At 48.9% G+C, this 12,355-nt stretch overlaps 1 protein-coding gene across 1 annotated transcript in view; it reads left to right on the forward strand.

The window, feature by feature from the left end:
• Nucleotides 1–8,553: 8,553 nt before the first annotated feature.
• Nucleotides 8,554–12,355, forward strand: part of kcnk13a (potassium channel, subfamily K, member 13a) — a 69,220-nt gene continuing 65,418 nt past the window's right edge. The window contains exon 1 of the mRNA XM_060829459.1: nucleotides 8,554–9,173. Coding sequence (XP_060685442.1) covers nucleotides 8,840–9,173 — 334 coding nt within the window. The 5' untranslated portion in view covers nucleotides 8,554–8,839. The remainder of the gene's footprint in view (nucleotides 9,174–12,355) is intronic.

Genomic DNA, 12,355 nt, shown 5'->3' on the forward strand with positions numbered 1-12,355 from the left:
CTTGCTAGGCCATTTCAGAATCAACCACATTGGTGTGGCTTTGGAATCACATGTAGGCCAGCCCAGGTAAGGATGGCAGATTTCCTTCCTTGAAAGACATTAGTGAACCAGATGGGTTTTCCCAACAATTGGCAATGGTTTCATGGTCGTCAGTCGACTCTTAATTCCAGATATTTTTAATTGAATTCAAATTCCACCATCTGCCATGGCGGGATTTGAACCCAGGTCCCCCGAGCATTATTCTGGGTTTCTGGATTAATAATCAAGCCATATCACCACTAGGCCATTGCCTCCCTGTTCACAGTAGATGCTGTCTGAGGGGACTATCAGGGTGGAATCTGTACAGGGAATATGGAAATGTAATAACAGCAGGGTTCAAATCGGCAAAGAGTTGCTCACAGTTGGAGAGAAAGTTACAGATGAGCTATCGAACCAAACACCCATTCTTTTTCCCATCCAACCCCCCCCCCCCCCATCTGCATTCACCTTGTTCTGTCTCTCTCTGTCATTCCCCGGTTTGTGTCTGTCTCTCTGTCTCACTGTCTTTTCCAATGTGCGTGTCTTTCTGTCTTCCCTTCCATCTTTGTCTGTCAGTCTCTTTAGTTTTCCCCTGTGTCTCTGCCTCTCTCTTTCTGAGTTTTTCCATCTGTGTTTCTATTTCTGTCTCACTCTCAATCTGTCTGTCTCTGTCTGTCTTTCCCTGTCTATCTCTATCTTTCCCTGTCTTTCTCTTTCTCTGTAACTTTCTGGGTGTCTCTCTTTCTCTGTCTATTTTTCCCTGTATCTCTCTCTCTTGCTCTCTCTCTCTCTCTCTCTGTCTTTCTCTGTGTAGTGATTGTAATGAGGTTGACCAAGTGAACCTCATAGAATATGAGTTCCCTGATCTGGTTGAATCAGAGAGCCCTGGCTGACAGATAGAAACAGGATTGTCAGGCGTTCGGTTCACTCTGAGAACTGACTCTGAGGAAGCCGGACCAGTGTCAGGTACTATGCAAGTGTGAATAAAGGGTGACTTGGTGATGAGATACTGACCTCTGTGGAGTTATTTCAGTGGCAATAAGAGAAAAACCTATGCTCCTGAAGAGATTTTGTTCACAACAGTTGTTTGAGTTGGGGTAAGCATTTCTGGCATCGTGCCACTATTCGGGAAGCTTGACTCATTCGATCCTGTTGTCGAAGACAGAACCAGTGTGTGGAAAGAATGCATGATTTTTTTTCTGAATAAATTAAAAGTAATGAATAATTCCCCTGACAGCTTGTGGTCCCACAGCTTTTTCGGTTATTAGGAGCCTAACATTTCCTGAGGCAGCAGATATTAAAACCGTTCAAGAGTTGATGGATTTAGTTAAGGAATATTATGACCCCAAGCATCTTCCAGTTCTGAGATGTTATTGGTTTTACTCGGCAGTTTGAGTGCAAGAGGAATCTGTGTCAGGATTTTTGACAAAGTTAAGGTGACTGGCAGAGGCATGTGATTAACTCTTAATGAGATGCTTAGAGACTGTTTTGGGTTAGCAATGTAATTATACAGCAGTATCAACCAGCTGCAGCCCAATTGGACTTCTAATAGGCAGTACAACTGGCTTAGTCATTAGAAAATGCAGCAAGTGGAGCGTATGGGTTACAGGGTCTTCTGATAAAGTGGGCACCCTGACTAAGCTTGGGAAATACCATTTGAGAAAAGAGAATTGTATAGCTTCATTCAGAACATATCCAGAACAGAGGGACTTTAGGTCAGCCCACAGCAAAACCCCAAAACAAAGCCAAGCTTCAACTAAATGGTTACCATTTTCTTCAGGCTTCAGGTTGGCAAGCCATTGTAGTTGCTGCCGGTGTGTGGACTTGAGACAGCAAAGGAGGCCTGTGAGACCTGAACAGAGTAAGAGAATTCATCGGCCGATATCCGGGAGAGTGCACACCCCGGAAAGCCCACCTACATCTGGTTTGGAACAGTTACATTGCTTACCAACATCCAAATCAGACCCAATCAAAGTAAACATCTGGTTAAATGGTCAGCCAGTTTTCATGGAGGTTGATACTGGAACAGCTGTATCAGTGATCACAGAATCAGCCTTTAAACAAATTCACTTCGGTCTCCAACTCCTCAGTTTGTGCACAACCTCGGCTAGACTGAGAACTATACCGAGGAACCTTTTCAGACTACAGGTACAACTGCAATTCCAGTCCCCTATGAGAAACAGTTGGTTCAGTCTCTCCTGATTGTGGTAAAAGGCCCGGGCCCAGGCTTGTTGGAGTGAAATTGGTTGAGAAAGATTCACCTTGATTGGCTCAACATTTTTTGATTAGAAAATGGCTGCCTGAGTGAAGTCCTAATTAAATACCCGGAGGTTTTTCAGGAAGGTCCCGGAACTATCAAAGGAGCCAAAGCCAATTGTATGTTGACCCGGAAGTGATTCCGTGATTCTGCCCCATGGGCAAAACTAGAGGCAGAAACCAGGGGGCTGGAAAGCGAGAGAATCATCAAACCAGCCCAGCTGCAAATGGGCAGCACCAATTTTACCAGATGTGCCCAAAATGTCGATTTTCCTGCTCCTTGGATGCTGCCTGACCTGCTGTGCTTATCCAGCACCACTCTAATCTAGATTCTGAACTCTACCAGGGTCATCCAGGAGTGTCCAGAATGAAGATGTTGGCGAGAGGTTACTTCTGGTGGCCAGGATTGGATGCAGACATAACCGCGTTGGTGGAGCAGTGCCCAGCATGCCAACAAGGTCAAACAATACTGCTGGCAGCTCCCCGACCTTCATGGGAATGGCCGAGTAAACCCTGGACATCAACTGTGAAGTCCTTTCATGGGCTCAGTGTTCTTAGTCATTATGGATACCCACTGAACGTGCCTGGACCTGCACAGACCTCATTCAGGCATCATGGTAGAAAAATTGTCAGCAGCTTTCACAATACACGGACTCCTGGAAGTGTTGGTCACAGAGAACAGGCCATCATTTACCAGTAAGAAGTTTGAGTAATTCCTCAATTCTAATGGCATTTGACATATAAGGACAGCTCCGTACCATCCATCTGCCAATGGTCTGGTGGAAAGAGCAGTCCAAAGTTTGAAGGCAGGCTTGAAGAAACAGTTCACAGCTTCACTTGATAGCAAACTGTCCCGGTTCCTATTTGATTATCAGACCACCCATTATACAACTACAGGGATAACTCCTGTAGAGTTGATAACTGGGAGAAGACTCTGGAACAGGTTCAACTTGCTATTCCCGGACCTGAGAGGAGGTGAAGGGTGAAACAGCAGCAGCAGCACCTATACTGGACACAGGCTCTGCTAAGCAAGAGAGAGAGAGTTGACATCAGGGGATGGGATTGTGTGTTGGAATGGCCCTGCATGGATAAGAGGCACAATTGACAGATGGTCAGGTCCAAGTTTGGATAGATGTGACAGCCCTGAATAAGCAGACGCCTAATAGGAAACTCACAAAATAAACCCAGCCCCTATACAAATAAAGATTTAAACACCTGTTGTTCTTCACTGTGTCCTACACCTGCCCAAAAAAATATATACCTGGCCCCTCAGACCAGTCAGAAGGACTGCCGGAACTTGTGGGTTCTCCCGCAACGTCTAGCATCGAAGAAATGTTAGAGTCTGAGATTGACACGGTAGATGTCGACGCCTCAACCCCTTTACTGCCTGAAGAAGAGGATGAGGTTCTTCTGAGATGCCCAAGGCACAGGAGGCTTGTGTCCGAGTCTGAGATTGGGGAATCAGACTCGGTGTGAGAACGCCCTGGGAAAGGCTACAAGTAAGTGAACGGACATACGTTCCTGAACTTGGGGGTGGCAGGAAGGTAGTGATTGTAACGAGGTCAGTCAGATGGACCTATAGAATATGAGTTCCCTGATTGGGGCTGTTAATCTGGTCTAATCAGGGAGCCCTGGCTGACAGATATAAACAAGAGTGTCACTGTTTGATCACACAGCATTGCCCTTTGATGTGAAGGGCACTGCTTGTCACTGGCCACTCGGGTGTTTCTTTTCTTCCTGGTGGTGGGAACTGAATAAAGATTTGTGCACCTTGTGTCTCTCACTGTATCTCACACCCGCACACACACAATATGGGGGCTGGGGAAAAATAAGCACTACCGCAGTTAGGCGGGAGTGTGGGAGTAGTAAAAGAAAAAAAACAGGAGTGTCAGAGGTTCTGTTCTGAGGAAAATTGACCGGTATCAGTGTAAATAAAGGGTAACTTGGTGATGGGTAACCAGCCTCTGTGGAGTTAATTCACCTTTAGCTGTCTCTTTCCCTGTCTGTCTCTCTGTATCTGTCTTTCCCTGACTTTCACTCTCTCTATGTTTGTCTGTCTATGTCTGTGTTTCCCTGTTTCTATATCTCTCCCTGATTCTATCCCTTTGTGTTGCTGGAAAAGCGCAGCAGGTCAGGCAGCATCCAAGGAGCAGGAGAATCGACGTTTCGGGTATAAGCCCTTCTTCAGCTTCTCTCTCAGCTTATACCCGAAACGTTGATTCTCCTGCTCCTTGGATGCTGCCTGACCTGCTGCGCTTTTCCAGCAACACATTTTTCAGCTCTGATCTCCAGCATCTGCAGACCTCACTTTCTCCTAATCTATCCCTTTGTGTCTTTTTTATCTCTCTCAGTCTGGCTCTTCCTGTGTCCGTCTGTGTGTCTCTGAATTTCTGTACCTCTGTATCTCCCATTTTTTTCTCACTCCCACTCTCTATCTCCCTCTTTGCCCCGTCTCTCTCTTTCTCTCTCTGACCCACTCTCTGTCTCTCTCGCTGTCTCTGTCTGTCTGACCCATTCCCTGTGTGTCTCTGTCTGTCTCTCTCTCTCTCTGACTCTCTGTCTGTTTCTGTCTCTCTCTCTGACTCTCTGTTTCTGTCTCTCTCTCTCTGACCCACTCTCTGTCTCTCTGTGTCTGTCTTTCTCCCACTGTCACCCTCTGTGTCTGTCTGTCTCTCTCTCCTAATGTCTCCCTCTCTCTGTCTTTCTCTCTCTCCCACTCTGTCTCCCTCTGTGTCTGTGTCTCTCCCTGTGTCTCTGTCTCTCCCCCACGCTTTGTCTCTGTCTGTCTCTCTGCTCCCCCACTCTCTGTCTCCCCCGTGTGTCTGTCTCTGTCTCTCCCCCACTCTGTGTGTCTCTCTGTCTGTCTGTTTCTCTCCCCACTCTCTGTCTGTGTGTATCTGTGTCTCTCTCCCACTCTGTCTCCCCCTGTGTGTCTGTCTCTCCCCCTCCCCATTCTCTGTCTGTGTGTATCTGTGTCCCTCCCCCACTCTGTCTCCCTCTGTGTCTGTCTCTCTATGTCTTTGTCTCATTCTCTGTCTCAAACTCTCTCACTCTCTGTCCCTGTCTCTCACCTGACCTGCCTCTCTTGCTCGTTATCTCTCTCCTCTATCCCACTTTCTCTCTCACTGTGTCTCTCTCTTTTCCCTCCTCTTTGTCCCTATGTGGGTGTGTCTGTCTCCCAGTCTCTCTATCTTTCCCTCTGTGTGTCACTCTGTCTCCCTCTGTCTCTCTCACTCTCTGTCTCTCTCTCTCGCTCCCTGTCTCTCTCTCTCTCCGCTTCCCACTCCCATCTCCCGCTGTGCCTCTGTCTGTCTCTCTCCCTGACTCTCTGTCTCCCTTGGTCTCTCTCTTTCCCTGTCTGTCTCCCTCTCTCCCCCTGATTCTCTCCCCCTGATTCTCTCCCCCTGATTCTCTCTCCCCGTCTGTCTTTCTCCCTGACTCTGTCTCCCTCTGTGTGTCTCTCTCCCCACCCCCGACTCTGTCTTTCTCCCTGACTCTGTCTCCCTCTGTGCCTCTCTCTCTCTCCCTAATTCTCTCTATCTCCCCTCTGTCTTTCTCCCCGACTCTGTCTCCCTCTGACTCTGTCTCTCTCTCTCTCTCTCACCCTGACTCTGTCTCTGTCACTCCCTCTCACCCTGTCTCTGTCTCTCTATCTCCCTGATTCTCTCTCTCCCCGACCCTGTCTCTCTCTCTCACACACACACACCCTGACCCTGTCTCTCTCTCACCCTCACTCTGTCTCTCTACCTCTCTCTCCCCCTGTCTGTCTTTCTCCCCGACCCTATCTCTCTCCCCCTGCCCCTCTCGGTGTGACTCTCTCTCAGTTCTGACAGCTTGAGTCAGTTTCAGTGAGAGCCGACCGCGTCAGTTTCCGCCGCCGTGTTCATTTCATTTCACCCTCCGGGCGAAGACCGACTGGACCCGTCAGGAAATGTCCAGAGAGCCCTGGCCAAGTGCACAGTGAATGTACCCAGAGGGAAACTGGCTGCCCAACCACTGATGAGACATTGGAAAAAAACCAAAAGGCGTCGGAACTTGAGCGATTTTCTTTGCGAAGGGGAGACGGTCCGTTTGATCATTGAGGCTTCTATCAGACAGCAGCCACAGTGTCCACCAGATACACACGGCACTGAGAATGCTATAAGACCTTGGGAGGTAAGGGGGTGATGTCCTGGAAAGTGGCTTTGGGCAGGGTATGGGGAGGGGGCGATATAAAGGACTGAAAGTGTCAGAAGTCTATGGCTGGACCTGAAAGACTGAGATTTCGGAGGGAACTGAAGATTGAGGGTAAACTGAAGGGAGTGGGATTAATTACAGGGGGTCTCGTTTAAACTGAGTGTGTCTGTGTGTGTGTGTGTGTGTGTTTGTGTCTGTGAGTCTGTGCGTGTGTCTGAGTGAGTTTGTGTGTCTGTGTTTTTGTCTGTGTGTGTCTGTATGAGAGAGGGTAAATGTGTTTGTGTATGTGTGAGAGAGAGTCTCTGTGTGTGTGTCTCTCTGACTCTGTGTCTCTGAGTGTGAATGTTTGTATGTGTGTGTGAGAGAGAGAGAGTTTGTGTGTGTATGAGAGAGAATCTGTGTGTGTTTATATTGTCTTTGGCTCTGGGTGACTCTGTGTCTCTGAGTGTGAATGTTAGTCTGTGTGTGTGTGTTTGAGTCTGCCTGTGAGTGTGTTTGAGTCTGTGTCTGTGTGTGTGTTTGAGTCTGTGTCTGTGTGTGTGTTTGAGTTTGAGTCTGTGTCTGTGTGTGTTTGAGTCTGTGTGTGTTTGAGTCTATGTGTCTGTGAGTGTGTATTTGAGTCTATGTCTGTGTCTGTGTGTCTGTGTGTGTTTGAGTCTGTGTGTGTGTCTGTGTGTTTGAGACTGTGTGTGAGTCTGTGTTTGAGTCTGTGTGTGTGTGTGTTTGAGTCTGTGTGTGTTTGAGTCTGTGTCTGTGAGTGTGTGTTTGAGTCTATGTCTGTGTGTGTTTGAGTCTGTGTGTGTGTGTTTGAGTGAGTCTGTGTGTGTGTGTTTGAGTCTGTCTGTGAGTGTGTGTTTGTGTCTGTGTGTGTGTTTGAGTTTGAGTCTGTGTCTGTGTGTGTTTGAGTCTGTGTGTGTTTGAGTCTATGTGTCTGTGAGTGTGTATTTGAGTCTATGTCTGTGTCTGTGTGTGTGTGTGTGTTTGAGTCTGAGCCTGTGTCTGTGTGTTTGAGTTTGTATATCTGTGTGCATGGGATTGCGGGGTTTGGGGGCAGGGGATCTAAAGTGAAGGAAGGGTTTCAGAGAAAGAGACCTCTGTCTGAATGTTAACTGTCCACAATTACCAGGAGTGCCAGTGAAGGCTCTTGTGCAGAGAATGAGCAGAGGTGACCGGGTTAGGACAGGGTGGGTTAGCTCCCACCTGGTCTTTGTGTCGTTACAGAGGGAGATAGATAGCATCCAAACTGGACAGGCCGCTCATTATAAGCTGTGAATGCTGTCAGGGAGCTAAGACATTTCTTGAACCTTGCTTCCCACTCCCCACCCCCCTGACCCCACCCCCAGCCTCTCCCTCTTCCCCCCTCAACCCATCTTTTCTCTCCACCCCTGCATCCCTTTCCTTCCTCAGCCTCGGGCTTTTCCTCTTCCCCTCTCCCCAGCTTTACCTTTCCCCTCCTCTCCAGCCTCACCCTCTCCCCCCAGCCCCCTCTCCCCCAGTCTCCCCTCAAGCTCCCACATCCCCTTGTCACCCCCCACCCTTCCACCCAGCCCCCACTCACTGTCTCCCCCACCCTTCGCCTGTCATTCCCTATCTTCCCCCTCCCTCTGTCTCTCCTCCTTCTCCCTGTACCCCCCATTCCTCCCTTCCCTGTTTGCTCCCATTCCCGTTCTCCCCTCCACATCTCTCCCTCCCCAACACCTCCTTTCCCTCCTCCCTCTCACCCCCCTCGTCACCCTTCCCTATCCCCCCTCCTGTTTGTCTCTTGCCCCATATCTCTTCGTATCTCTCCTCCTGTCCCTCTCCCCCTCCCCTTCTCCCAGTCTCTCCCCCCTCCCTATCTCTCCTGACCCCCTATTCTTGTCTCTCTCCCCCAACCCCTGCCCCCTTGTCTCTCTCCCTCATCTATCCCTCTCCCCATCTCCATCTCCCCCATCCCGTCTCTCTCCCCCGTCTCTCTCCCCCCACCCCTGTCTCCCCCTCCTGTCCCTCACTCCCTGTCCCCCCCTCCCCGTCCCCTCCTCCTCTCCCCCACTCCCCCGCCTCTCCCCATCTCTCTCCCCCACCCTTTGTCTCCTCCATCCCTCTCCCCGCCCCTCTCCCCCTCCCCTAAACCCCCACCTCTTGTCTCCCCCTCCCTGTCTCTCTCTTCTCCCTGTCTCAGTCTCGCTCCCTCTCCCCATCTCTCCCCCCTCCCTCTCCCCTGTGTCTCTCCCCCGTCTCTCTCTCTCTCTCCCCCTCCCCTGTCTCTCCCCCTCCCCCGTGACTCCCCCTGTCCCTCTCCCCCTTCCCCTGTCTCTCCCCCTGCCCCTCTCCCCCCTCCCCCTGTCCCTCTCCCCTCTCCCCCTGTATCTCCCCCTGTCTCCCCCCATCCACAGTGCCGCAGCCGGGGATGTTGGCCCGGGATTCCCGGTGTGGCTGTTGCCCCCTGAATGAGGAGAATGGGCGCCTGGTGCTGCTGGCGGCCCTGTTGGCAGTGTACCTGGTGTGCGGGGCAGCGGTGTTCTCCGCCATCGAACAGCCCAAGGAGCGGGAGGCCCAGCGCCGCTGGCTCCACGCCCAGAGCAATTTCAGCCGCCGCTACAATATCAGTGTCACCGAGCTGCGCCGCTTCCTGCGGGACTATGAGCAGGCCAACGTGGCGGGAGTCCGGGTGGATGAGACCCGGCCCCGATGGGACTTCACCGGCTCCTTCTACTTCGTGGGAACCGTGGTCTCTACAATCGGTAAGGAAGGAAACGGGGGCTTTCACCGCGGCTTCCAAATGAGCACCTTCCCGGGAGCTGGCCTACTCTTTCTTAGAGTTTAATCGTAAAGTTTCCCGCAGCCCAGGACCAGTCTCCCTCTCTCTCTGTGTGGGAATAATTTACTGCAGGAGCTGGAGTCTGTCCCGGAAACAACAAATATTGGAGGTCACAGCGGGTCAACCAGCGTCCACACACACAGAGAGAGAGAGAGAGAGAGAGAGAGAGAGCTAACATTCAGAGTCCAGGTGTCTCTGCTTCAGAGCTGAAGTGATGCTATAGTTTGGGGAGGGAGAGTGGGTCTACTGGCGAAAAGATGTTGCTAGTTCAGATTAAGTGATCGGAAAGTGAGGATGGATGAACAACGCTGTGGCCCCCGCCAGACTTATAAGAAGAGGGGAGAAGTCTCCCTCTCTCCTCCCTCTCCATCACTCTCTCTCTCCTTCTGTCACTCGCTGTCTGTCTCCCTCTCTCTCTCTCTCTCTCTATTTCTCCCTGCCTGTCTGTCCCTCTCTGCTTGTTTGTCTGTGCCTCAGTGTCTGCCTGTCTCTCCCTCTGTTAGTCTCTCACTGTTTCTCCGTTTGTCTGTCTGCCTGTGTCCCAGTCTCCCTCTCTCCCTTTCTCTCTTTGTTTCTCCCTGTTTGTCTGTCTGTCTGTCTCTGCCTCAGTCTCTTTATGTCTGTCTCACTCCCCCCCGCCCCCCAATTTCTCTCTGTCTCTCAAAGGTTTCTGAGCTCAAGCCCCACCTCACAGACTCAAACACAACTGAATCCGCACCCCCCCCCCCCCCCCCCCGCACTCTGTGTTCTGTTCATGGTTCAGTCCATCAGAGAGATATCCAAATTTAGGTATCTGTTTTATTTCAAGGTGGGGTGGTGGAGAGGGGACTGGGGGAGGTGTGGAGGGAAGGGGGGAGGTTGGAGGGGGTGCAGAGTTTGAGGAGGAAGGGTGCTCCCTGGACCAATTGCTTTCTTTTGGTCACAATCATCACAGAAGGATGATCTGTCCGATAATAGTTACCCTGTTGTCGGTGGGATCTTCCTGTGCTCTGTCTTCCATATCTCAACATCAGTTCCCAAATTCACCAATTGTGGGTGAATTAGTGAAAACTAGTGAACTCGTCAGTTCAGAGAGGACAGAATCCTCTGATGGCATTTGTGCATTGTAAGGATCTTTTTAAAAAAAAAAGACAGCAGCTGACCATTCGGCCCATCAATCCTGTTACAGTCCTGGAGGTCTACAACACAGGAAAAGGCCCTTTGGCCCATCAGATTTGCACCAATCAGAAACAACATCTTAACTCTACTAATCCCATCTCCCAGCACCTGGCTGTAGCTTTGTCTGCTGAGCTATCACAAGTGAACATCCAAATATTTCTTCAGTGTGATGAGGGTTTCTGCCTCTCCCAGCCTTACAGGCTGTGAGTTCCAAATTCCTCACCTTTTGTCACACCCACTCTGAACCTCTTGCCCCCTTACCTCAAATCTATGCCCCCCATCATTGATCTCTCTCCCAAGTCTCCTACTCTCTGCCCTATCGATACTCCTCATGTTATACACCTCACCATATCCCCCTCAGTCTCCTCTGCTCCATGGAAAACAACTTCCTACCATTCAATACAATTCATATCTTCTCCACCAGCTCCACCTTCTCTCCCACTCTCCATATCTTTTGATTCCACGAGCATCCAAAAACCTACCTATGGGTCATCTACATTTCTCTCTCTGCAGCTCTCTGGGGTAGAGAATTCCAAAGTGGTATCCTGTACGTAACAAAAATTCTCATCTCAGTCACAGAGTCTTGCAGCATGGAAACTGACCTTCAGTCTAACCAGTCCATGTCGAATATAATCCCAAACCAAACTAGTCCCACCTGCCTGCTCCTGGCCCATATCCCTCCAAACCTTTCCAATTCATGTCCTTATCTAAATGTCTTTTAAACATTGTAATTGTACCTGCTTCCACCACTTCCTCAGGACGTTCATTCCACACATGAACCACCCTCTGTGTAAAAAAAATTGCCTTTTATGCCTTTTTAAAATCCCTCCTCTCACCTTAAAAATGCACCCCCTGGTCTTGAAATTCCCCATTTTATGGAAAAGACAACTATCTATACCCCTCATTATTCTATAAATTTCTAATAAGGTCACCTCCCATCATCAATCTTTTTGGTAACTTTCTCAAAAATCTCAATTAAGTTTGTGAGATATGATTTTCCTTGCACATCAATTTTTGCCTCTCTAAATGTCCATAAATCCTGCCTTTTATACTCACCTCCAGCAATTTACCCATAACCGAAGTCACACTCACAGGTCTATAACTCTCCAGTTTCTCCTTGCAACCTTTCTTAAACAAAGGTTCAACATCAGCTCCCCTCTCCAGTCATCAGGCACCTCACCCGTAGTTGTAAATGATGTAAATATTTCTGCAAGGGGTCTCACAATTTCCTCCCTTACTTCCCCCCAATGTTGTGGGATACATTAGATCCTGACCTGGAGATTTATCCACTTTTATATTCTCTAAGACCTCCTGAACTTGCTGTTCCGGAATGTGAACTGTGTTTTTATTTTAAAAAATCAACATTTATTTCTCTGCATTATCTAGACTCCATTTCTTTCTCCACAGTAAAACAGATGCAAAATATTCATTTAGTATCACTCCCGTTCAATAAAGTTTAAGAGGCCCTACCCTCTCTCTAGTTACCCTCTTGCTCTTAATATATTTTAGAATCTCTTTGGATTATCCTCAGCCTTATCCGCCAAAGCTATCTCCTATCCCCTCTTTGCTTTCCTGTTTTCTCTCTTAAGAATGTCCCCTACACTCTATATTGATTAAGAGATTCAATTGAACTGAGTTGTCTATATCTCAAATAAGATTATTTTTTATTCTTGACTAGAACCTCTATATCTTTATTCATTCATTGTTCCTTAATCTTACCAGCCTTACCCTTCACTCTAACAGGAACATAAATGCCTCTGAACTCTCATCATCACACTCTTGAAAGCCTCCCACTGTCAGACATCCTTTTCCCTACAAACAGTCTAATCCAATCAACTTTTGAAAGTTCTTGTCTCATACCATTAAAATTTGCTTTACTCCAATTAAAAGCTTTAACTTTTACGCAAGGCTTATCCTTTTCCATAACCATTTTGAAACTAATAGAAT

Source organism: Hemiscyllium ocellatum, chromosome 8 (assembly GCF_020745735.1).
Source record: "Hemiscyllium ocellatum isolate sHemOce1 chromosome 8, sHemOce1.pat.X.cur, whole genome shotgun sequence".
NCBI classification, from domain to species: domain Eukaryota; kingdom Metazoa; phylum Chordata; class Chondrichthyes; order Orectolobiformes; family Hemiscylliidae; genus Hemiscyllium; species Hemiscyllium ocellatum.